Source organism: Equus quagga, chromosome 12 (assembly GCF_021613505.1).
Source record: "Equus quagga isolate Etosha38 chromosome 12, UCLA_HA_Equagga_1.0, whole genome shotgun sequence".
Lineage (NCBI taxonomy): Eukaryota > Metazoa > Chordata > Mammalia > Perissodactyla > Equidae > Equus > Equus quagga.
In genome coordinates, this window is record NC_060278.1 from 109,285,146 (window position 1) to 109,307,964 (window position 22,819).

The following is a 22,819-nucleotide window of genomic DNA, read 5'->3' on the forward strand; positions in this document are numbered from 1 at the left end:
GGCGGCGATCGGAGCGGCGGGATCGGAGGCGGCGATCCGGGCGCCGGGCACCGGGCGGGCGCCGGGCGCGGCGTGGCGGGGAAGATGACCGCGGGCTCGGGCGTGCTTCTCGTCCTGCTCTGGCTCTCCGGCGCGCTCCGGGTAAGTTGCCGCCTCCTGCCCCTGCCGCTCGGAAGCCCCGGGCAGCGCGGGGCCCCTCCGGAGCCAGCGGGGCGCGCACTCGCCCGGCGGGGCTCTCCCGGGCTTCCCCGGCCCGCGCTGGGCGCCCTGCCACGCGCACCGCTGCATCCAGCCGGCTCCCGCGCTCCGCGAAGCCGCCTGCGGTCGGCTGGAGCGGGGAGCCGCCGGGGCAGCGGGGAGCGGCGGTGCGGAGCCGGATGGGAGTGTGGGTGGGTGGGGGACCCAGGGAGCTCTGCCCGAAGCGGGACCCGCCGACCATCCCTCAGCCGCCCAGGTCCGCGGCCGCTGCCCGGAGCTCGGCTCGCCCGCGCCCGGGCAGGCTGCCCGCTGGCGGAGCCGGCGCGCCCTCCATCGCCCGGGAGCCGCGCGTCTCGGGAGTTGGCGAGCCCAGCCCCGGCGAGAGCTGCAGGCGAAGGGAGCCTGGCGGCAGCGGACCGGGCATCAGGGTGCTCGGAGTACCGGGTCTGGCAGCCCCTGCCCGGGGGCTGGGGGCTCCCGGCGCGGCGCCGCCTCTGTCCTGTGGGTGCCGGCAGTCGGGTGGGCGGCCGATGTGGACCGCGGGGCATCCTCGCTACGGACTCTCCGCGGCGCGGGCTGGATCCCGTGTCCGGCGGGGCCCCCGCTGCTCGTAACGGGGCCGGGGAGCCGGGCGCCGAGCGGGCGCAGAGCGAGGTGCCCCGGGAGCGCGATCCAGGCGGCCGCCTTCTTCCTGCGGAACCCGGAGCGCAGTCGCCCGCCCTGCTCTGCGCTGCTGGGTGCAGGGCCGCGGGGGCAGCGTGCGGGCTGCGCCGGGTGGCGCCCCTGGGGGGAGGCGGCGAGGCCGCGGGAGTTGCAGGAACCCCCTCTCGTGGCCGATCGGCCTCGCTGCTCCTCCCGGGCCGCGCTGTTGTACCTCGGAAACAAACGAGTGCCCGCCGCCGAGACCGGCTCGGAGGCTCGGGCCGTCGGGGTGCGCTCCACACACACCGCGGCGGGTGGAAACTTTCCTGGGCGCCGTGGTTTGCAGCTTCTCCCGAGTACTGACCCCGCGCTCCGCTCTGCTTCCTTGGATGCTTTCGGATGCGGGGCGCCCGCGTCCGGAGCCGGGAGCTCGGGCTCCGGCGGCCTCTAGAACCCAGGGCGGGCGGCGGCGGCGGGAGGGGCTGGAGGCGGCGGCGGGGAGGCGCGTTCCGCTCCGGCAGCCCCGGCGAAGGCGCCACTGCGGGGCGCGGGCTGCGCCCCTGCCCCCTGCTCGCCAGAGAGCAGGCGTCGCTGCGCTCCTTCTCCCGTCGCGGGGCTGGCGTCCCTGTGGCACACACTGTCTGTCCTCCATTCCCCAAGCCGAGCGCAGCGCGGCTGACCTGTGGCTGCTGCTCCCTGCAGCCTGGGAGGGGCCCACCACCCACCCCCAGCCTGCCCTGCTCCTCGTGCCGTGGGCTCTGGATCTCCCACTGGGCGGGAAAGCAGAGAGTGCTCCGAGGCCAGGACACCCACCCTTTCCGCTCAGTTAGGGGAGCTCTCTCGCCTGGATGGGCTGGAGAGGGGGGTTCCAAAGGTGGACAAATGTCCAGGGAATGAAATGGCGGGAGAGGATGAAGGGGTGAACCCGCCCCCCTCCTCGTCACCCTGCGTTCTTGCAGCCTTCCTCAGAGGCAGGCTCTCAGCCCGGTCTTGAAGAATCTCCTTTCTGGCCCTGCCCCCCTCCTCCCTCCCTGGTGGCCACAGGGAGGAGGCAGCCCGCCAGTCCACCGCTCCCAGCGCCCCCCATTGGGCCCTCAGGGTGAAAGGTCTCTACTGGAGTGATGACCTCCCCACCCGGCGGCTTCCTTGGCTAACTCCTTTCTCTCCAGCCTGCTGCTCCTCAGGCGTTCCCCTCGCCAAGTGCCGCTGAGGCCCTGGCAAGCGCAGCCCTCCCCCCACAACACACGCCCCTATCCCCAGGCTAATGTCCATTAAGGCCACAGAAGCAGACACCACGTTACCCCTGCGTGGAGGCTGTGGTTTGTGGCATTCCTGTCATAGCCCCAGACCTTGCCACTCAGGCCCCTGATAAACGTGCGTGGGGTTGAATTTCCGCAGACTATGCCTATTCTCTCTTCTTTCCTTCTCAGGCCCATAATGGGGATCTTACAGCCAGGGAGACCTGCAAGGCTGGATTCTCTGAAGAAGATTACACGGCATTAATCTCCCAAAACATTCTGGAAGGAGAGAAGCTCCTCAAAGGTAAGGTGGGGTGGAGGGCGGAAATGGATCTCAGCGATGCTCAGCATTGGGGAACATTTCGATGGAAGAGGCAAGGCTGAGCTCTTTGAACCAGGCTCTTTGCAAAATGGTGGTTGTGAGGTCACTGAGGTACAGACCGGTCAACCCAAAGGGCATTTGGCGTCACAGGTGGATGATGCAGAGTCCCTGTCGTTTTTGAGGGAGGTGAATCATTTCCTGGGCAACAAATTGGAGTTCGGATGTAAAGTCACCCAAATAATGAGCAGAGAGAGACTTTCTTACTAAGTATTTTTATGTATGAAATTCTGGATTCTTAAATTATCCCTGCTTTGAAATGCATGCTAAGGCAGACGATGTTGTTGGAAATGCAGTAAATAAGCCCACAGACGTTCTGTTCACAAATGTGGCATTCATTTTCATTACTGCCCCACTGACAACACGAAAACACACATGCAGGAGGGAACAACCAATTAGCCTTATCGTAACTGCAGGATTATATCCACATTTGTGATGGGGAAGTCAGAGACGGCTTCAAAACTCAAATGACAATAGATCATTCTGCACATTGATCTGTTTTCCCTTTCAAGACAAACTAATTAAACTTTATATTTGCATGGGAGGGGAAATGAATCAGTTCTTCCTTCCCTGAGGTTTCAAAGTCAAACCACCAGCACCTTGCTGATGCCTTCGCTCCCAGCATCACCGTCCCAGAGTGGCAGCTTGTAGCTCATTTCAAAGCAATGGGGGGAGCGAACTTTAGATAAACCGGCAAAGCTGGGTTTCAGCATTCACGACTAAATAATCCTCCGACTGCTGCCTTTCTCCCCAGTTTTGTGTTTCAGGGAATAGAGAATTTCCCCCCAAGAACTGACAGCAGTTCCTTTGTGTGTGTGAACACAGAACGAGGTGGCTTTTCAGATCCTCTCCCTTGGAGACAGAGCTTCTTGGCTTTCCTTGTTTGTTTCTGATTATATGAATCAGGAGTTTTATTTTGCACTGCATCCAACCTTTCCTGCTTGCTTGTTGTTATCTGAGTGGATTGCGGAAGCAGGGCTGTGATCTTATTGACTCTTCCACGGATTACCAAAAGAGATGAACCAGAACTGAAACACATGTGCACGGCTGTGGTAAGAGCTTTCGAGAGACCCTGTAGATTGCGCTGTGTATGTCATTTAGAGGTAGGAAGGGTAGACCGTCTTTCAGGATCGGTTGGTTTACTGAGCATCCCTGTGTGCCTGCAGAGAAGGCCCGGAAGATTCCGTCACACTCACTGCCCTGTACTGTTGCGCATAACGGGAGCCACTTGGTGTGATACCGCTGTTTGCACGTCCTGAGTTCTGGCGTCCTGTCCTGATGCCTCCCTGGGTGTGGAGCTAAACTTGATGAGATCTTGGAGTATCAGTTTTATTCAGGAATTTAAGGAAAAAAAAATGCCTCTGTTTTAGTAACGACAAATGCTGTCGACTACAGAAGAGAATGACAGATTCTCATACTCTTTGTGATAAATGTGAGATTTCACACAGGCGCCTCCTCTTGCTCCGGGTGGGCTGTGCGGGTCCAGGCTGAGCCGGCCTGGGTGGTGGGAAGCCTTGATGGCTGGCGGGATGTTGGCCTAGCCCGTGAGCCCAGGTGGTTTCTCAAGTGGAGGATGAAGAGCTCATCATCCGAGGTGAACCTGGTCCAGCTTGTGGGGTTTGTGGATGCGTGACTCGCATTCTGAGCACCTGCTCCTGCCCATGATGAGGCCCAGCGCCACCCTGGTTGAGGGGAGAGTGGCATTCTCTCCCAGGCATTGGGGACCTTGCCCCTCCCCTCCTCTGGGGTGGGCGAGGGTCCCATTGCTTCTTCCACACCTGTGTGTGCCCCCCCTCCTTGTTCTCAGGAACAAAGAGACGTTTTATATCTTAGAAATAAGTTTACACATAAGGAGGCGAAAGCTAATGCTGACATACACTCTAGCCAGGGCAGATAAAAATTTCTCTATTTATGTAGAAAACTTTGCGAACTATGAGATGACCGTCAAGACGCGTGCGTCACAAATAAATAAATAAAAGGCACAATATTTCTGTTATTCTGGTAGGAATCAAGTTAAATGGATAATGACTACTTCTAATTGAGTTATTCCAACAGAGAGAGCTTAACCTTAATTTGACAAGCGAAGCTGCACAGTCACCGTTTTGTTAGAACTGTGCCGTAAGCCATTAACGACTGGCTGGTGGCTCCTTCTCTTTGCCTGAGTCAGCTCCCCAGCAGCCCCCAACATCCCGATTCCAGAAGGAGCGATTTGTTACACAGTAATTAACTTGTTTATGATAAATGGATGGAAGAAATGTCGTGGCATTTTGCTGTATGTCTAAATGAAAAGCATTTGCATTCTAAAAATTTCATGCTAATTAGGCTTAAAATAGTTTCCCCCAATAGGGCAGCAACTACTATGGTGTCATGAACCTTTCGAAGGGTGGAGCTGCTGAGCTTGGCTCTTGTGCGTTTGTTCAGCTGGTTTGCGGGGCCCTGGCTCCCCGCTGTCTGGTTCCCGTCTGAGCTGCTTCTGGCGAGCGCATGGATGGAGCTGCGTTTGCGCTGTCCTTTTGTTTCCAGGAGAATTCGCTGATGGTTGTGATGACAGGCTCAGGGCATACCTAAAGTACACGGTTCGCCGTTTTTGTTAGGCGGAAGTTGAACCTTCTCTAAGCCGTGCGTTAATGCGGGGCAGTTGCTGAGCTGGTGTCTTTTTCTCTGCTTTGTTAATAATTCAGGCCAGCCTGGCCGAGGCTGCGCGGAGGTGGTGACCTGCATTGCTCTTCCGTGGCGGGCAGAGTTCTAGAAAAACCCAGACTAGCTTCTCTGGGAAAACCCCGCGAAGATGGGAGAGGGATGGGTGCATGGTGGGCCAGGGCTCAGGGGAGGTACCTCCCCTAGCTCCTGGAGACGACGGCGACAGGTGAGTAGCCGTGTGGTCTGGTGGACACAGGAGGGAGTGGGGTCTTGACGTCACCTGAGAAGGTGGGCAAACCGTGAGCTCCAGTGGTGGGGAAAGAGGAGCTCTCTTCCTGATGACTTCACGTGGTGCGGCTTCCTCAGAGAAGCCCTCCCCTCCCAGCCCTCGATTAGTGAGGACGAGCCTGTGCGCCCTCAGCCACACTCTGCGTCCACCTTGGAGGACTGATAGCATCTGGTCAGTCCTCTCTCACTTAAAACTCCAAGGTTCCTGAGGGCAGCAGCTGTCACTCTGGTTACCATTCAGATCGTCTCAGAATGGTCTTGGCCAACAGGATAAAATCCAATTAAGAGAATCTTAAATAAATGGGGGTTAATTTTGCTCCCATAACAGTGAAGAGATAGGTGGTCAAGGGCTGGAGCGGCAGATCAGTGGCACATCACATGCCTGATCTTCTTTATTCTTACCGTTCTACCATCTTTAGCTTGTCATTGTGTTGCCTCATTTTTGCAAACTGGCTGCCGTGGCTCCAGGCGTTGCATTTGAGTGCAGAGCAGGAAGAAGGAGGGAGTAGTAGCACCATCTGCCTTTCTTTGCTATCGGGAGAGCAAACACTTTCTCAGAACCTCTCCAGAAGTGCTCACTGTTTAGAACTAGGTCATGTGCTCTCCCAGCCATAAAGGGTAGGGAGGCTGGGAAGCAAAGAATTGGACCCGACATCTGGTAGGTGAGCAGTTGGCTACTTGGAGCAGAACCTTGGTTCTGTCTCAGGAAGGAGGAGGGTGGAGAGGGTGCCAGGTCGCAGGCAGCAGCGTCCACCCCCAGGGCTCCCCAGCCGGGCCGAGTCTCCCACAGTGGCTGTTGAATGAATGACTTGTCTGCACCCTGGGCCATGGCCAGGGCTGGGCAGAGGGGGCTCAGAGGCAGGTGCCTGGGACCTGCATCGGAGGACCTGCCCCAGTGGACCCGCGTGGCCCGAGGCCCCAGTGCCTGTCCTTACAAGTGGTTTAAAAACACCCGCTCTGCCCGCAGTGTGGCCAGACCTGCATGTGTGGCGGTGACTCTGGCTGCGGCGAGAGGCTGGGCAGGTCCCCCACCCCAGCGCCCTGCCTGCCTTGCGGCCTGGCGGGCGGGCGTCAGTGCTGCCAAGGGAATAACGAATGGGTCCGAAGGTGCTGACACCGGGACGTCGCTGGGTCCTGGTCACTCGCAGGGCGGGCACCACAAGTGGCGCTAACGAGAGACTAGCCGCGGCTGCAGGCTGCCTGCCTGACGCCTCTCCTCTCTGCTTCCTTACAACACACCCTCTGCTGTGCCCACCACCCGGCTCCCACTGAGCCCTGTGAAGAGACTACACCTCCTGTCGACTCTCTTACACCAAGGTGGCAGGGTAGCCCCTTGCTGGTCAGTGAGATCTAATTAGGTTGTTCTATTAGATGAGGCTTCTGGGAAAGCTGTTTTTTTTCCTGATGAAGAGACACAGACTCAGTGGCCATTCCTCCTGCCTTTTGCCCTTACCTTTTCCTTTTTCATGGAGTACAGATGTGATTGTTGGGGCCCAGCAGCTATCTTGTGACTATGAGGATGGTGGAGCAGAAAATGGGTCCCAGGTGGCAACCTTGAACAACTACAACTCTGGACATATTGTCCCTGGAGAGGTGAGAAAAACAAGGTTAAAATACCACAGTTGAGCTTCTTGTGGCATGCAGCCAAATGCAGTCACTGACGTTAGGAAAGCAAGAGCTGTGCATTCTAGCAAGTGCCTATCTTTCCCTCTGGAAGCTCAGAGCACATTGCATCCTCTGCCCTGAGCCTGGGTTTCCAGCTTCCTCTCCCCGCCCTTTGGGCCTTGGGCCTTGGCCTCTCCCTCTGCTCCTTGGTGAATTAGTATCTGTGTCCAGCACGCTGGATGGCAGAGAGCATGTCATGGGCACTTGGTAAATGTTTGTTGAGTAGATGAAACAAAGTCACCACTTGAAACTCTCTCTGAGGCCGGGGTATGAATGAATCACTCCATGTATTAAGCAGGGCTGTCTGTCTGATGCGCCCATCAGAGAATGTGAAATCCACTGGATCTCTTAGCCCCCTCTTCCAGGAAGCCAGGAGATGGTGCCTTGGGACTTTGTCCACCGTATCGACTGGCTTCTGGGAGCCTTGGTCCTGCCTGAGACGTGGAGACGCATGACGGGTAAGCAGGCCCAGCCCTGGCAGGCGGCTCTGGCAGCTCCAGGCCTGGATGTTCCTACTTCTTCCAGCCCTGGGCCCCCTCTGCCTCAGTTGGCGTGGCCTCGGGTCCCTGGGAAGGAGCCTCCACGGCCCGTGCTGGAGGCCGCGACGCCCCCGGCGGTCCTGGGAGGCCATGCCTTTGCAGGGGCCAGCGTTGCTCTGGGTTTCCCAGTGCCTCTCCCGCTATAATTTTGCTTGGCCACAGAGCTATGAGGTTTAGGAAGGGGAGTGTGTGCTTAGAAAGTGGCCACTCAGATGAGAAGTGAGGCTGACACCATGAGGGAGCATGAAGAGCCAGCTTCCCGTGTTGCCCCAGGCCAGAGCCCACGCATGCAGATGGAGGCCCTGAGAGCCACAATCAGAAACAAAACGAGGCAAAGACTGTGCCCCTTGCAGTCAGCCATCAGGCACCCCGTGTGCCCATTAGGTGCCCCTGTGCCCATCAGGCACCCTGTGTGGCCATCACGTGCCCCGTGTGCCCATCACAGGCCCTGTGTGCCCATCAGGTGCCCCCTGTGCCCATCAAGTGACCATCAGGTGCCCCGTGTGCCTGTCAGACGCCCCGTGTGCCACTGCTTCCATCACTCCCCCTGCAGCCCCGAGAGGGAGGTGCTAGGGTGTGGCCACTCCACACCGTGTCCCCAAGGTGATGGATCAGGGGCTTCCTGGGCATCTTTTACCCTCTGTCCCCTCCATAATCACCTGTCATTAAATGAAAATTCTCGCTGGAGAAGAAGCTGCACACACAGACGTGAGGTTGACGGACTCATTGACGCTGTGGCTTAAAGATTAAGATTTTTGCGTTTCTGAAATATGGATCTTCCTGGAGTCATGGGATGAGGAGATGCGAGACTGTGCGTGACTATGATATTATGATAACGTCAAGTCTGGCCAGACTCTGTGCCAGCTTCTGCGTCTGCTGTCGCCTGCCATCCTCAAGAACGCCCTTCCGGGGAGATGAAGCTGTTCCTGTTGTGTGGGTCAGAAACTGATGATCGGCGAGGTTGAGAGGTTGGCCTAAATGCGTGCCCTTCCCTGTATCTCCCGTCTTTGTCCAGACCTGCACGTTTAGCTCATTCGCACCTCCCATGTGATGTGAACGAAGATGGTTTTAGAGCCTGAACTTTTATGCAGACCGGAGGGTAGCCCAGGTGTTCCGGGGGCACCGTGATAAAATTAGCAATTATCAGCAGTCAGACGTGCTAATTGTTTCTCATCTCGGACACTGGCAACAAGCTAGAAGCCCGGTGCGTCTCGGTGCTTGATTGCCACCCCCGACATGTGAGGGCTCCCCGGAAGTGGGTCCAGACTCTGCGGACACGGTGGTCTGCAGAACGGGCCCTGGACTGGAAGAGCCAGAGTCTGTGACGCTCAGGGAGTTTTCCCTTCTAGGCCTGTAGCAGACAGCCCCGGAGCAGCGTCCTTACCGGCTTTCAGCCTGTGCCGGTGTTGGGGAGACGGCCAAGAGAGACCCTGGCAAGGCATCCGGCTGGCTCTGGAATCCTGGGACACATTTGGGCTGTGCTGGGTGTCGGCACAGAACCACGGTCCCGAGCCGCTCCCACTGTGGCTGGGAGCTCTGGGGACGTTGACGAGGCCTGTGATGGCGGATCGTGAGAGCAGCCGGGGACGCTGGTCTGGAGGAGCCGCCCGCCAGGCTCTCCCGCACCAGCTCGGGGTTGGGGGCACCCAGTAACGGCCTCCTCTGCCTGGGTCAGGGGTCCTGGGTGTTTGCAGGGGCCTCCGACTCTAGGTTTCTGGTCCTCTCGCTCGCTCGCTCTATCTTTTCTCAGAGGCACAGTGAAGAAGATGCCAGAACTAATCAGGAGCTGAGAGCCAGCGAGCCAGCAGGCACTCGTCCTTTCAGAGAACGTAGCTGTTATTCTGACTTTTTAAAGAAGCAGTCTTTCCTCCGGCGAATCCCGCCATAAGAAACCCCGTGAGCTGAGTGAGCTCCTTTCTGTCGAGCGTGCTAAAGCTCTCCCGCGTGTGTCCTTGTAAAACCTCGCGGCCCTTCGCTCCTTCTTTCAAGCTTCGTCCTCAGAGCAGACTGTGGTGTGTTGTAAGCTGGGCTGAGAAGATTGCTTTTTGTCAAAAGGCTCAGAATGGTGGCGAGTTTTTGCCCGAGCTGTAGGCTGCCCTCTCCTGGTGGCCTCCAGTATTGTGCCCCACTGCCCCGCTTCTTAAACCAGAGAGCAAAACAAAACCACAAAAGATGACATGGTTATCTTTGACCCGGGTGTGCCGCCGAAGGCCGCTTCCCTCCCGGCCTCCATCAGGGGCAGCTGATGTCTTTCGAGGACTCTCCATATGCCAACATGTCCTCCCATTTGATGCCTTTGGGACACCTGCGGGCCCAGGGCAGTGGGTGGCCTGACCCTGTCGCCTGGGTGTGTGCTGAGGTCACTATGATTCATGTGACTTTCCGTCGTGCACTCTGTGCCTTTTCCAGGGTGGAATTTGCTAAGATTATGGATTGCATTCATTTCTTAGTGTGGCACAAATGACCACAAATTTATCGGCTTGAAAGACACAGATTTATCATCTTTCAGTTCTGGAGGTCAGAAGTCCAACATGGGTTCCCCTGGGCTGGAGTCCAGGTGTGGACAGGGCTGGTCCTTGTGGGGGCTCCAGGAGGGGTCCATTTCTTGCCTTTACAGCTTCTGGAGGCCTCACCACTTTCCTTGGCTGGCGGGCCCTCCTTCATCTTCACAGCCAGCACATCGCGTCCCTCCCTGCCTTCCTCCGTGGTCCCGTCTCCTCCTCTCGCTCCCTCTCCTGCCACCCCTTTGACTCATAAGGACCCTGTGATGACACTGGGCCTCCTGGGTCAGCCAGGATCATCTCCAGTCTCAAGGTCCTCACCTTGCCCATAGCTGCGGAGGCCCTTTGGCCACGTCAGGTGACATAGTCCGAGGTTTGGGGATTAAGACGTGGATGTCCTTGGGGCCTCCGCGTGCCGTGTGATGAGGGAGCACGCCTCGTGGGCGTGCACGCTGGTTTCTGGCTACCACGTGCTGAGGGTTTGCTGGGTCCCAGGCACCGTGCTCTGTTCTTCAGTCTGTTCCTCTGGACCCTCAGCGGTTCGTGTGGGCACCCCCACTTCACCGTGGAGGAAACTGAGGCCCACACTGATTGAGTAACCCACTGGGAGTCACAGGTTAGGAGGGCCCGTCTGATCCCAGGCTCCAGCCCTCAGCAGCTCCCGCCTCCTTCCAGGAGCTCCCGCCTGCTGTGCCCTGTGTCGGAAATTAGGCCGCTGACGGGCAGCTTCCTAGTGGGCCTGAGACGGAGAGCTGCCACCTTGGAGGCTCCGGAGGGTGGACTGTGGCTGCAGAGCGTGCGGCCGCCTCCCATCCAGCTGCTCGCAACGTCTCCTTGTTTGGCTTCCCGGCGTTTTCTTGCTGATGGCGTGTGGGGATCTAGGAAGGATTAAAGTAAGCCGCCAGCAGCAGATAAATATCCACAGGGCGGGAGAGTGCCGCCCCTGCCTTGCCAACAGGAGGACGGTCCTGGTGGAGGGTGGAGGGGACCGGCTTAGGCGAGAGGCCCCTCGGAAGCACAGGTCCTGAGAGAGGCATCCTCGGCCTGGTGTGGGTGCGTTTTCCACTTGGAATACAGTTTAATTAGGTTCCAGCCCTGGGGTCAGGGGACCCCATCTCTGTGTGGGAAGGACTTTGCTCTGTGTCTCTGAGCAAGACGGAGGAGGACGGCTTGCCCTGCAGGTCTTCCCTCAGGAGTGTGTGCCTGTGTGTGTGCGTCTGACTTGGAGAAATGTCGGAGTTTCTTTTTGTGTTGGTTTGTCCTGCCCCGATGTCAGTTTGAACACTGGCCGGCAACGTTGATCTGCCTGGAAGGCCGAGAGGGACCCTGGGTGTATGGCTTTGTGAAGCGTGCGGTCCTAGCACCTGCTTCCAGTGGGGCCGAGGGCGGATGCAGGCTGAGACTCACGCGGGCGGGGAGTGCGCCTGGCTGGGAGCAGGGCGCTGTGGGAGACGGCCTGAATCGGGGGCGCCCTCCCCTCTTGGGGCCTTGGTTACCAGAGTCCAAAGCAGAGAGGCAGGGTGTCCAGTTGTGGTCCAGGAACCGTCTGCCTGGGGGATGCTGTTAAACCCAGCAGACCCCTGGGTCCCCTCCCAGACCTACTGTAGTGGGTTGGATGGTGGCCCCAAAACATACATCTACCTGGAGCCTGGGAGTATGACCTTGTTTGGAGAGAGGGTCTTTGCAGGTATGGTTAAATTAAGGATCTTGAAATGAGATTGTCCTGGATTATCTGGGTGGGCCCTAAATCCAATGACAAGTGTCCTTTTAAGAGACAAAGAGGAGAGACACAGACACAGAGGAGACGCCATGTGGATATGGAGGCAGAGACTAGAGGGATGTGGCCACAGCCCAGGAACTCCTGACGCTGCCAGAGGCTGGGAGAGGCAGGAAGGCTCCTCCCCTGGAGCCCTCAGGGAGCTCGGCCCTGCCCACACCTCCATTTCACAGTGTGGCCTCTAGAAAGTCAAGAGAATAATTTTTTTTTTAAGGTATGCTTTTTGGTGAGGAAGATTGGCCCTGAGCTCACGTCTGTTGCCGACTTTCTTCTTTTCCCCCCAAAGCCCCAGTACACACTTGTATATCCTATTTATAAGTGTTATATGTGGGACGCCGCCCCACAGCATGGCCTGATGAGCAGTGTAGGTCCACACATGGGATCTGAATCCCGGGCCGCCGAAGCGGAGCACACGAGCTTAACCACTTGGCCACGGGGCCAGCTCCTGCATTTTTGTTAGTTTAAGCCACCAAGTTAGTGGCCGTTTATTAGAGTGGCCTCAGGAAACTCACATACCCACTGCTTCAGAGATCCTGGGAGTGTGGCCTGGGCAGCTGGTTAACCCTGCTCCCAGGGAAGCTGATGCTCCCTAAAGCCGCAGGGCCTCAGGTGTCGAAGGTCTTTAGCTCAGAAGGGTCGGCATCCCTCATGAGAAACGGTGTCATCCGTGGGTGCCTGCCGGGTGGTGATCACATCTTGGAGTGCAGCTCAGGTGGGCGGTTGGAAGGATGCTGTGTGTTTCCGTCTCGCCAGAACTGCAAACGAGGCACTTCAGTGTAGCCATATAGTATTTTATATTGTAAAGCGTGACACAGAACAATCTCATTGGAATTAAAATGTATACGGAACATTTGTTCTCCTCCCATTATCTTCCCCTGTCAAATGGGATCTTAACCAGCATTATGGCTCAGATAATATCACATAGATACATTGTAAATATTTTGTTCATCTACAGATCTGCGTCTGTCCGGGTACGCATTGTTTGGCAGCGGCTGCTGGAGAGGGAGAGGCACGCTCCCCCTGCCGCCGAGACGTGGAGGCACTCCTGGGAGCAGGCAGTCTCTGCCAGGGAAGCATTTGCAGAACGTGTGTCTCCCCTCCCCAAAACTGCTTTCCTGTGCGGATGCAGAAATGCATTCTTCTGGCTCTGAGCACGTGATTCCCGTGTCTCGGACAGCCGTGTATTCCTGCCTGCTGCGTAGCTCCGTGAAAGCAGAGGGTCGCATGCGCACTCAGGAAAGCGGCTGCCGAGCCTCGTTTCCACGCCCCATCCCTGTCACTTCTCGACAGCTGTGATGCAGGTAGCCTCATGCACACTGGGGGACAGTCGCACACTGCCCTGCCCGCTGGGTCTCTGGTTGACGGGGAGCCCTGGGTGCCCCACAGGAAGCAAGCTGCCGTCGTGTCTCCCAGCCCGGCCACCCTGTCTCTCTCTCTGGCTTGGGATGGGCAGCCCCAAGGGCCAGTGTCCAGGATGGGAGTGGGCCTGTTCTTTCGAGAGAAGCAGGGCAGCTGGATGCCGGGGTGTCCCAGGCCCCGTCCACTGCTCCAGCTGGGCCCTGGGGCAGCAATTCCATTCCCCGCTTGTGCCCTGGAGTGGCCAGAGCAGAGTTGGGAGGGCCCTCTCGTTGGAAGGCGCCAAGTAAGCTGCTCTGTGGCTTTGTCCTGATGTTCCCTGGTGGGTACTCCATGAGGATTTGAAGGGGAAAGACACCTTTTTCCTTCTTCCCTTCTTTCTTCAGTGAGATTTTTACAGAGGGCCCTGACTGCCTCCTTGGCGGGGACACCCGTGGGCATTCGGTTCGTGAACTCTGTAGATAGGATGAGCTGCATCCTGCAGACACCTTTGGCAGCACCAGAATCCTACGGGGAGCCCCATGCCTGTCCTGGCCCCCTCTGGGGCACAGGTCAGACGGTGGTTCTGTTGTTCCAGCCCACTGATTGTGTCCCCCTTGTGCCAGACCCCCAAGTAGGTGCCTCACCCGTGCCAACTGGATTATCTGCACAACCACCCTATGAGGCAGTGCATTATTAACCCCCTTTACGAAGCAGGGTCGCTTGTGCACAATGACTTGTGGTGAATCCTGCAGCTGATTCTGGAGGAGCTGTGATTTAAGCGGGGTACCTGCTGCCTGAGGCCAGCCCTCCATCCCACTCTGTCTGTCACCTCAGACCTGGGTTCCCCCAGTGGAGATCGGGCACCCCGAGGTCCAGGGTCTCATCAGCCTCTGGGTTCTGGTCCCAATGCCCCCCCGTCACCAGCTGTGTGACACTAAGCGTGTGCTGAGACCAGTGAGCGTGATCTTCTCTGGCACCTTCCACAGGAGGAGATCACCATTCTCATTGCACAGGCCAGTGTCAAGCATCCAGCAAGATGATCGACGTGAGGTACGTGGAGCGGGGCCTGGCCAGCTCGTGCTGTGGTCCCTGGTGCTATGTATTCGTGCGAGTACGGCAGGCCCCACTCCCTCCTGTCCTTCCTCTCTCCTTGCCTGAGCTTGGGGAATCGAGGTGGCATCCCGGCCCAGCAGGACATGGTCTCTCAGAGAAAACGCCACATTCCTGATGCGTGACGGGACCCCAGGGCTGTGGGCTGTCCCTGGATGACCCCAGACTCTCATCTTCTGGGTCTGGTCCCTGAGCTGCAGTGAGCTGGCATCTGCGGCCGCCCATGTTCCGTTAGAGCAACTGTAGGTTCTGTGGTTCTGTTTGGGGACTTTTTGCTTCTTGGCCTTTACGTGCTTACGTGTGGGCAGAGGACTTTTGGCAAAAGGCATGTCTTTAAAATTGAATAAATAAATTATGGAGCAGCTTATTATGGAGCTCTGTGGGCTCCTGGGAGGCAGGGCGGCACATGAACATAAGTTATTTGCTGCCGTTATTTGTGAGTAGGGTCGGTTTGACTGGGTTACGCCGTATCCTGGTCAATGCTGGCGCCGTGATGAGCGAGGGGTGGGGAAGGCGAGTCGTCCAGCGGCTCCTGACCGTTCAGAGCCGGACGCTTTCATCCTAAGCCTGCCTGTCCACCTGCCCTCAGATACAGCAGAGATGTTCTACAGCTTGTCTTATCCAGTTCTTATATGTTAAGACGAAAACAGAACACTGGTGAAGGGCTGAAGGCAATAAAATTGTGATCAGAAGTCCGTAAAATTATAGAACTTATGTTTTCTTGAGAACTGAGAAGCTTTGCGATGACTTTTTTCTTGAAGGAGCTGGAGAGCTTAAGGATTGACTGGCAGGGAAGTGTGAGTTCACTTCCATGTGGAAGAGAAAAAAAAAGAGTTCCCTGCTTGAAAGGCTAATGGCTGGTAAACATCAATTTTCTACAATCCTGGCTAATAAAAATAGCTTCTAAGACATAAAATGTCATGCTGCCGAAATTACAGGGGCCTTTGGAATCCGTTGTGAAGTCTCGGATCCTTTGAAGATGGTGGGGGTGGGGGGTGGGGAATGGAGTGTGAGCTTTAAGTGTTTTTCCTTCCTGGTTGAGTGATGGCAACTTTGCGAGAAGGTAGGAGCATCTTCAAAGTGGTGGATTGTTTCTCTGGGTATTTTTGGTTTAAACATTTACCAAACGCTCTGGAGTCACAGTCCTGGAAGCGGCAGGTGCATCTTTGTTACAGTAGATCTGTCTACCTTGATAAACGAACTGTTTCCGTGAGTCCCGGATACGGCCCTACTGGGGGGATTTGTATTTGGAATACTATAACCAGAGTGTTCTCTAAAAATCTCCCATTTGTAAATATGATGATAGTGATAGACTGGCTGTAGCCCCTGAAGTTAGAATGGGGTTGTCTCTACTTTTTAGATTGGAATTCCAGCACACAGGGATTCTGGAACTTTCTAGAGTTTCACAGGCTAGACTGGGGGATTGGAGAATAAGAACCTCCTCGTCTTAGCGCCTCCACCTGTCTCCCAGTCTTCTTTGCTTTACTTGGGATGCAAGTTCGAGAGGGCAGAGCAGGTGCCCGTGCGGTTAGGGAAAAGCCATGTAGAACCCGGCTTGAAAAATAACCACTCGTGGTGTGTTAGTTTCCCGGTGCCCTTGGGTCTGGCATCGTCCGCTGTATTAAACTGAGCCCAGTGGCAATGGCACTCCTTCCTCGAGTCCAGCCTCACATCCAGCCTCGCTGAGTCAGCACAGTAGAGGGGCTGGCAGCCTCTTTCTGAGTTCTTTGTGAGCAGGATTGCATCCCCTGTGGGCAGGTGTGGAGCTACAGGCCTCGGCTCTAGCATCTTATAGACGAGGCTCCTGGCTGGAGGCTCACGCGTCTGCATTTCCATCCTGAAACCTTCCACACTCCCCTGATGGTGTGTCAGTGGTTCTCACCTGTCATCCTCATTCGGTGTGTGAGGCCACATGAGCCTAAAATAGGATTTTGATTTTTCAGCACTATCTGCCTGGGGGTTGTACCTTTCCCCCGGAACAGGAGAAAAGGTGCCACTAACGAGACGGTTCTGTCACGATGTGAAAGAATCTTGGTTTTGCCTTTTCCCAATTGAAAATAAAAATGAAGAGCAGCTGGGGTCTCCCCTCAACTGCCATGGCAGGGCTTGGGGGCAGGTTGGGCTCAGGGGCTGACCCACTGGGTTTGCAGTGCTGTGTTTAAATCAGGCAGCTGCCTGGGGGAGGGGAGCGGGGGCAGGGCCGTGGAGACTGGCCAGGGGCCTGGGGAGCAGGACGCTGCTGTTGCACTTGGTTACTTCCTTCTTTCACTTAACATTGTGTCATTAATGGCTTTTCCTCCCTTTACAAAAGAAGCTCCTAGAAGAGAATCCCTTTCAAGCCAGGCCCCGTCCTCTTGGCAGCCCTGGCTCTGAGCTGGCGCTCAGGATTGTAGGAGACATGCCCCATTGTTGGGTTCTAAAAGGAGGATTCTGGAAGGATATCATTCTGTGACATGCAAATAAAAAGTCCCCCGGTGGCTTTCTAAGGTTACAGCTTCAAGGAGGCACTAATTAATCACTTCCTCCAGCCCCAGGGGAGCAGAGGGGCGCTCCCAAGATAAGGAGGCTGCAGTCCACCCTCCCTCTCTCTGCTCCTCTCCATAGGCAGAAAATCACATTGTTTTTTCGCTTTGAAAGGAGGTTATTTTATCAAGAAGGCATCCCCTCCATGCTGTTATCTAGGAATTGTCTTATTGCATTTCTCCCTTATCAGTTTTGAAATAATAGGATTTCCTTCTTGCTTAAATACCACGCGGGTTAAAACTTCTGTCATTGGAAAATGGCATCTTCCATGAGTGCATTGTTTATTGCAGAAGCTCCTGGTCACTCTCGAGGATGGCGAATGCCGATGCCGAGACCGAGTCTGTGCTTTTCTGAAGGAGTCCCGAGTTCTGAGTGTCAGCCAGGAGCTGTGGAGGCAGACCCTTATCTGTTTATTTGCTAACATATGGCACTGTTAATCTCAGCTCACTGTCTCCCAGTGAACCTGCTCTTGGGGAGACTGTAGCCTCTCTCCAGGAAGTTATTTGATTTTTGATGTAAGGAAAAGGATTAATGCAGGTGCATTTTGATAAGGCTGGCCGTCTAGCGTGGCACAGACACGCTCGTCCTGCCCGTATCACTGACAGTTGGTTCGTTATGCAGGAGTGCTGCAGAGCGGTGATACGGGACACGCAGAGATAATTGTAGTTTTGCAGTTGAAAAAAATAAGTCTAGTGCTTTACAATGTTAAAATGATAACCTGTTTAGGAAAACTCACACTGCCTGTCTTTTGGCACTGGAAGACCTCTTCTCACGGCTTGACTTGGATCCTGTTAATTTATTTTTATTTTCCTGGGCATAAATTACAGTCTTATTTCTGTTTGAATTCTTAAGCTAGAACGTGGGACCGGCTGTGCATGTCTGCGGTTTTGGACTGAACGTATTTCCGGAGACTTTGCCCCAACAGCGTGTTTATCCCTTGCTTTTAAACGGTCTCAAGTGTTGTGATGAGATGCACTCGCTCAGGCTCAGTGTGAGTAGCTTGATCTGCGGGGGATGCTCTTGATCCAGGTGCTAATCTCGGTGTTTTACCTGGGGATTGGGGAAGAGAGGATTAGAAGGCACACTTGAGCAGTGGATCAGCGTAACCCCGTATTCCTGTCATCTCCCTGTCCCACCAGGAAAATGACAGGGCTGTGCCTGAGATCCCTGAGCCAGGCTGGGGCTGGTGTTCAGACCTGCTCACGCGCATTGCTGTTTCCCCTGAGGCCAAGGCAGATGTTTTGATGGGGTGAATGTGGAGGCCCAGGATGGTGGTCCTGGATGATAGAGACGGGGCCTGTTACTCTGTCACAGCAGCTCTAACAAGGTCACAGGGTCAAGGGCTACTGGACAGAGGAAGGCGTGGGGGCCAGCAAGATGTGACACTTTTCATTAAATCGCCCGTTGTTCGTCTTGCTGTTGGTGGTGGCGCTTTACTTCATAAGCTCTTGTGGATCTTGGGCTCCTGGACGTCAAAGTCGCTGTAGCCATCTCTGGCCCCTTAACCACGGATGCTGGAGAATCCTAGCCTTCCATGCCACATCTCCCACGCTCTATCCCTTTTCCCCCATGCCACGCCCACCCTTCCGGGCACCACTGCTGAATCACCTGCCCAGGCAGCTGGAACTTGCTAGCCCTTCTTGCTTTGTTCTTCGTTTTGGCTGCCCCCCTTCCTGCCTGCCCTCTCACTGGTGGGGATCTTCCAGGGCCTCCTGATTCAGATGCCATTTCTCCATTGAACCCTCTTTTGCTGTCTTCTCTTTTCTCTTCTCCCTGAGCTGAGTCAAATTAATTATTTCCACCTCTACTGTCTCATAGTTTTATTAAAATTTGCGGTGATGTAATGTTTATGGCACTCTCCTCCGTGTCTGCCCCAGTTGTGGTCTTATTGTGAGTGTGTGTGTGCATGTGTGTCTGCACTGGGTAATGGCTAGAGGAGTGAGGGGCGGGTATGTGTGATGGAGCCGGAGAGAGAGACAGACGCCCCAGTGCACAGACATGGAACCTCCATCCCAGGAAGGAATCTTTGCAAGAGAAAGGAGATGAGCTTTCTACCACCTCCCGGAGGGGCAGAGGCTGGAACTGACAAGCAGGAAAATATGAAAGCATGATAATTAGAGAAGGATGAACATAAAATGGAAAAACCCAAGTATTTTTCATTTTGCACCTCTGTCTTAGGGCTTTCTCAGTTTATTTATTAAGCCGTTATCAAAGCAAAGTAAGACAAGTGGGTCCTAGTCTAATGAAATTGCCCCTCTGTGGGCTGTGTTAGCTCCAGGTACCCAGGGCATAATTGGATAACAATGACAATTATTGCATTGGGAGTTTTAGTGCGGACAGCCTCTCCCTTTGTGCGCTGTCTGCACAGCACAGCTCACGAGTGTTCAGAGGAAGGACGGACAGGGCTGACTTTCCAGCTCCGGTTCTGACTTGGAACTGCAGAGTTGGGGCAGGGCAAGCCTGGTGGAGCCCTCCCATTTCACCCACTAGCACTTTTCTCTGGTTCAAGGCCTGCCTTATGACCCGGGTGAAAAGCTCGTCTGCTGCCGTTTGGTAACTCCCACTGGTTGGCGGGTCTCGGCGTCTGCAAGGCAGGCAGTTGCTTTTCGGGGGTCAGGGGTGGAGGAGGCCCACCTATCGACTTCTGCTTTATTTTTAAATGGTTTGACTTGTCCCCCCTCCCTGCCATCCCCGCCCTTCCCTGGTGGCCCATCTGCCGCTGTCATTTCACTGCTGAGAATGCGGTATCTCTGACCTGAGGGAACGGAGACCTGGAAGTGCCCCGTGCGCTTAACTGTGCAGGAGTCAAACTGCTCAGCTGACAACAGTTCATCAATTCCCCCCCTTTCCCTGCTCTGCTGGGCCAGAGGCCTCCCCGGATGAGGCCGTGGTGCTGTGGTGGTGTGGCTGCAGCTGGAAGTTCTCATTCTGGTTCTTGAAACGATGGGGGGCGAGGACGCGATGGTTGTCGAGGCTCATGGTGACGTCAGGCAGCAACCCCCCCGGCTGCGGGCAGGAGCTGCCCCTTCTGCTGGCCCAGCCCCCGGTCAACAGCTCAGGGCTCACGATAAGTGTTCCAAGGGGAGAACATGCAAAATGCAAGAGAGGTAGAGGTGACTGGGGAGGGAATGGAGGTGGTGTACAAAGCATGCTTTGTCTCCTCTGGCAGCCAGAGCTGAGACTCTGCTGGTCTCCCCTCTGGCTCCTCTGAATGATGAGCCTGAGGGATGTCCCATGGCTCTGAGGAATGTCGCCCCTGGGGGGGTGTCTCACTTGCATGGGGGACTGATTCAACTGATTCAATGATCTGGAAGGTGTTAATTTGATGAACTTCACCTCTTAAGGGCTGGCTTTAGATTCCAGTGGCAAAGACCCTGATGTCGAGAGGTTGAAGATTAACTTGCAGAGTCTCTGCCATGCCAGGTTTCTGGATGAGCAACGAAGGCGATGGAGAAAAGATGAGCCGCAAGAGTCCAGGGCTGTGGCCTGGTTCTGCTCTGGGTTCCCCACCTCTCTTACTCTGAGGGCCGCCCCACATTCCTTTGTTTGTAGGGCTGGGAAGCCATGTGGCCATGACTGCCCTTCCTAAGAGCCGTCCCCTCTGTCTCGACTACAGCAGAGGCGCATTCTATTAAGTGTGCATCAGGAACATTCTAGAAGGTGGGCAGGCAGCTGTGCACAGGTGGTCACAACAAGGCGGCTCATCTTCCCTGTCCAGCTAATGGCTCAGGCCTCGCCCCGGCCTTGTTGCCTCTCAGCTCTCACTTTCAAATCTACCCTTTTCTGAAATACCAGAAGGAGCCTCAGAGGCAGAGCTCCTGCACCCCGATGTGCGCTCCTTGCCCAGCAGCTGGCTTAACACATGCCCTTTGCTTTCTGGTTTCCCTCTCTTCACACTCGACCTTGGCTGGGGACCATCTCCTGTGCTCCTGGCTGTGCTTCTTGTCACCAAGACTTGGCTCATGTCCTCTCGCCAGGGAGGCCGTCCTGTCCTTCTGTCTCCCTCCTTGTCACTCTGTCCCATCTGCCTGTGGAGCACGCCTGCCCTCTGGGCCGCCTGCCGTTACTCCCTCACTCGTCACCCCTCCCTCCACAGCATCCTGGGCTCCAGGAGCACAGACCCTGCTTCTTGCTCCAACCCAGGGCCTGGAGCAGGCCGGGCTCAGAGGGACACTCAGGCAGGGCCGATGGCCGAGCGGGTGACGGATCGTGTCCCTGCTCTGCTCCAGTCCTCCCCAGAGCCATCCAGAGCGCCCCCCTCAGCAGGCACCCCGGGACTGTCACAGCTCCCCTCCTCCCCCAGTGCACTTCTTGGACCCCCTCCCACCCCTGGGCTGGAATTCCTCAGCCCTTCAGTCCCTGTCTCTACTCTCTTTCCTTGGGTTGTTCCTACCTCTCCTCATCTCAGGTGATAAGTCTTCTCTGGAGGCCCCCTGTCCCACCCCGAGAGGTGAGGCCCCCCACCGCTCCCCTGCCCTGCTGGTGGGGCACTTCTCCAGGAACCATCATGCAGCTCTTCCCCGGGGAGGTCAGTGACCAAACCTCCGTCTCCCGCAGCACGCTTGCTGGGGCCGGTCACCTGCGTGCCACTTCCTGAGTGGGAGGAGGGACGTGCCCCGAGGCCGCAGCTGGGTGTCCTCGGTGCCTCCAGGGGCCGGCAGCAGAGACCATAGGAGTGGTGAAGACTGGGAACTGGGGGTCTTGCCCTCCTCTGGGGGGTGCTCCGTGGGAGTGCAGACTTGGCCTGCGCTTCTGGTTCCCAAGGGACGTGGGCAGTGGACCTTGATGTGAACATCCCCGATTCTGTAACATCTGTGAGCCGAGCTCGCAGGCAGGTCTCTGGCTGGATTTCCAGCAGCTGGTTTGTGACCACAGGTTGGACTTTGTTTGTTTTAAGTGACAAGGCGACTGCGTGGAGGCCAGCAGTGCGGGGGGCTTTGACACTCTTCTAAAAGATAGGTAATTGGAAAGAAGGGGATATTGTCGTCAGGGCCCCCCGAGTTGCAAGGAAGAACAACTCCTCCTCAAGGCGTGATCCCCGGCCTGGGTGTGGTGGCCGTGGGACACCTCACCTGCGTGCTGACCGGCAGCCATAGGAGGGCCCAGTGCGCCAGGGACACCCCTGCCCTCCTGCTGGCTGTCAGCCTGGACCCTGGGCCGTGGCTGGGAGGCTGGTGGTCCCCTCGGGGCTGAGCCCCCCCGGGGTGGGCATGGGAAGCGGGGAGGGAGGAGGCAGGGATGCAGGAGAGCAGGGCGGGAAGGAAAGCTTGTTTGACCTGGAATTCCCACAAAGCTGCACAAGTGGATTTTGACTGCCTTTGGCTCAGACACAGGCTATCAGAGCCTGGAGCCACCCGGAGTGTGGGGTCTGTGACACGTCCGGAGGACTTCTGGGGGTTCCCGTGGCGCCCGCAGGGCTGTTCCTGGACAGTGAGTTGTAGAGTGAGAAGGCGGCTCCCTTTTATTGTCTCCCAACATCCAGGCCTCAGGTCGCCGCCTGGATGTCCTTACTCTTGCGAATCTCGCTTTTTCATGAAGAAAGCCAGTGCCAGGTGTGAAGCAAGGATTTAATGGCATAATTTTGCTTTTACTGTGCTTATTTATAAGCGCGAGGTTAGGCAGTGATATAAATTTCCCTTTTAAATAGGTGTCCTTCTGTAAAATAAAAGAGTCACCCAAAACAAAAGCAGAATTGTGAAGGGCTCTGGGGTGCCCACAGTCCAGGCGGCCCTGGGCTCGCGCACGCCGTGGGTCCATGTGTGGAGTGTGCGCTCGCCCCCTGCCGTGAGTTGGGGCCAGGATGTCTTAGCAGCTCTCTTGTCCTGCTGCTCGCCCTTCCCCTGAGCACCAGGTAAGCAGGCCGCGGCGGCCAGGTGAAACCCTCGGAGCGTGGTTCTGGTTCCATCATTCTCGGTAGGTACTTTCTCTGTTGAGAATTACCTTTCTCTATCTCTCTTATCTATGTCAGCACTGCTGGCTTC

The 22,819-nt window shown here is 56.3% G+C and overlaps 1 protein-coding gene across 1 annotated transcript in view; it reads left to right on the plus strand.

Annotated features, from left to right (window-relative positions):
* Positions 1-34: 34 nt before the first annotated feature.
* CDH4 (cadherin 4) overlaps positions 35-22,819 on the plus strand; it is a 594,249-nt gene continuing 571,464 nt past the window's right edge. Inside the window, exons 1-2 of the mRNA XM_046678081.1 lie at positions 35-141; positions 2,271-2,382. Of these exons, the coding sequence (XP_046534037.1) occupies positions 85-141; positions 2,271-2,382 (169 nt within the window). The 5' untranslated portion in view covers positions 35-84. The remainder of the gene's footprint in view (positions 142-2,270; positions 2,383-22,819) is intronic.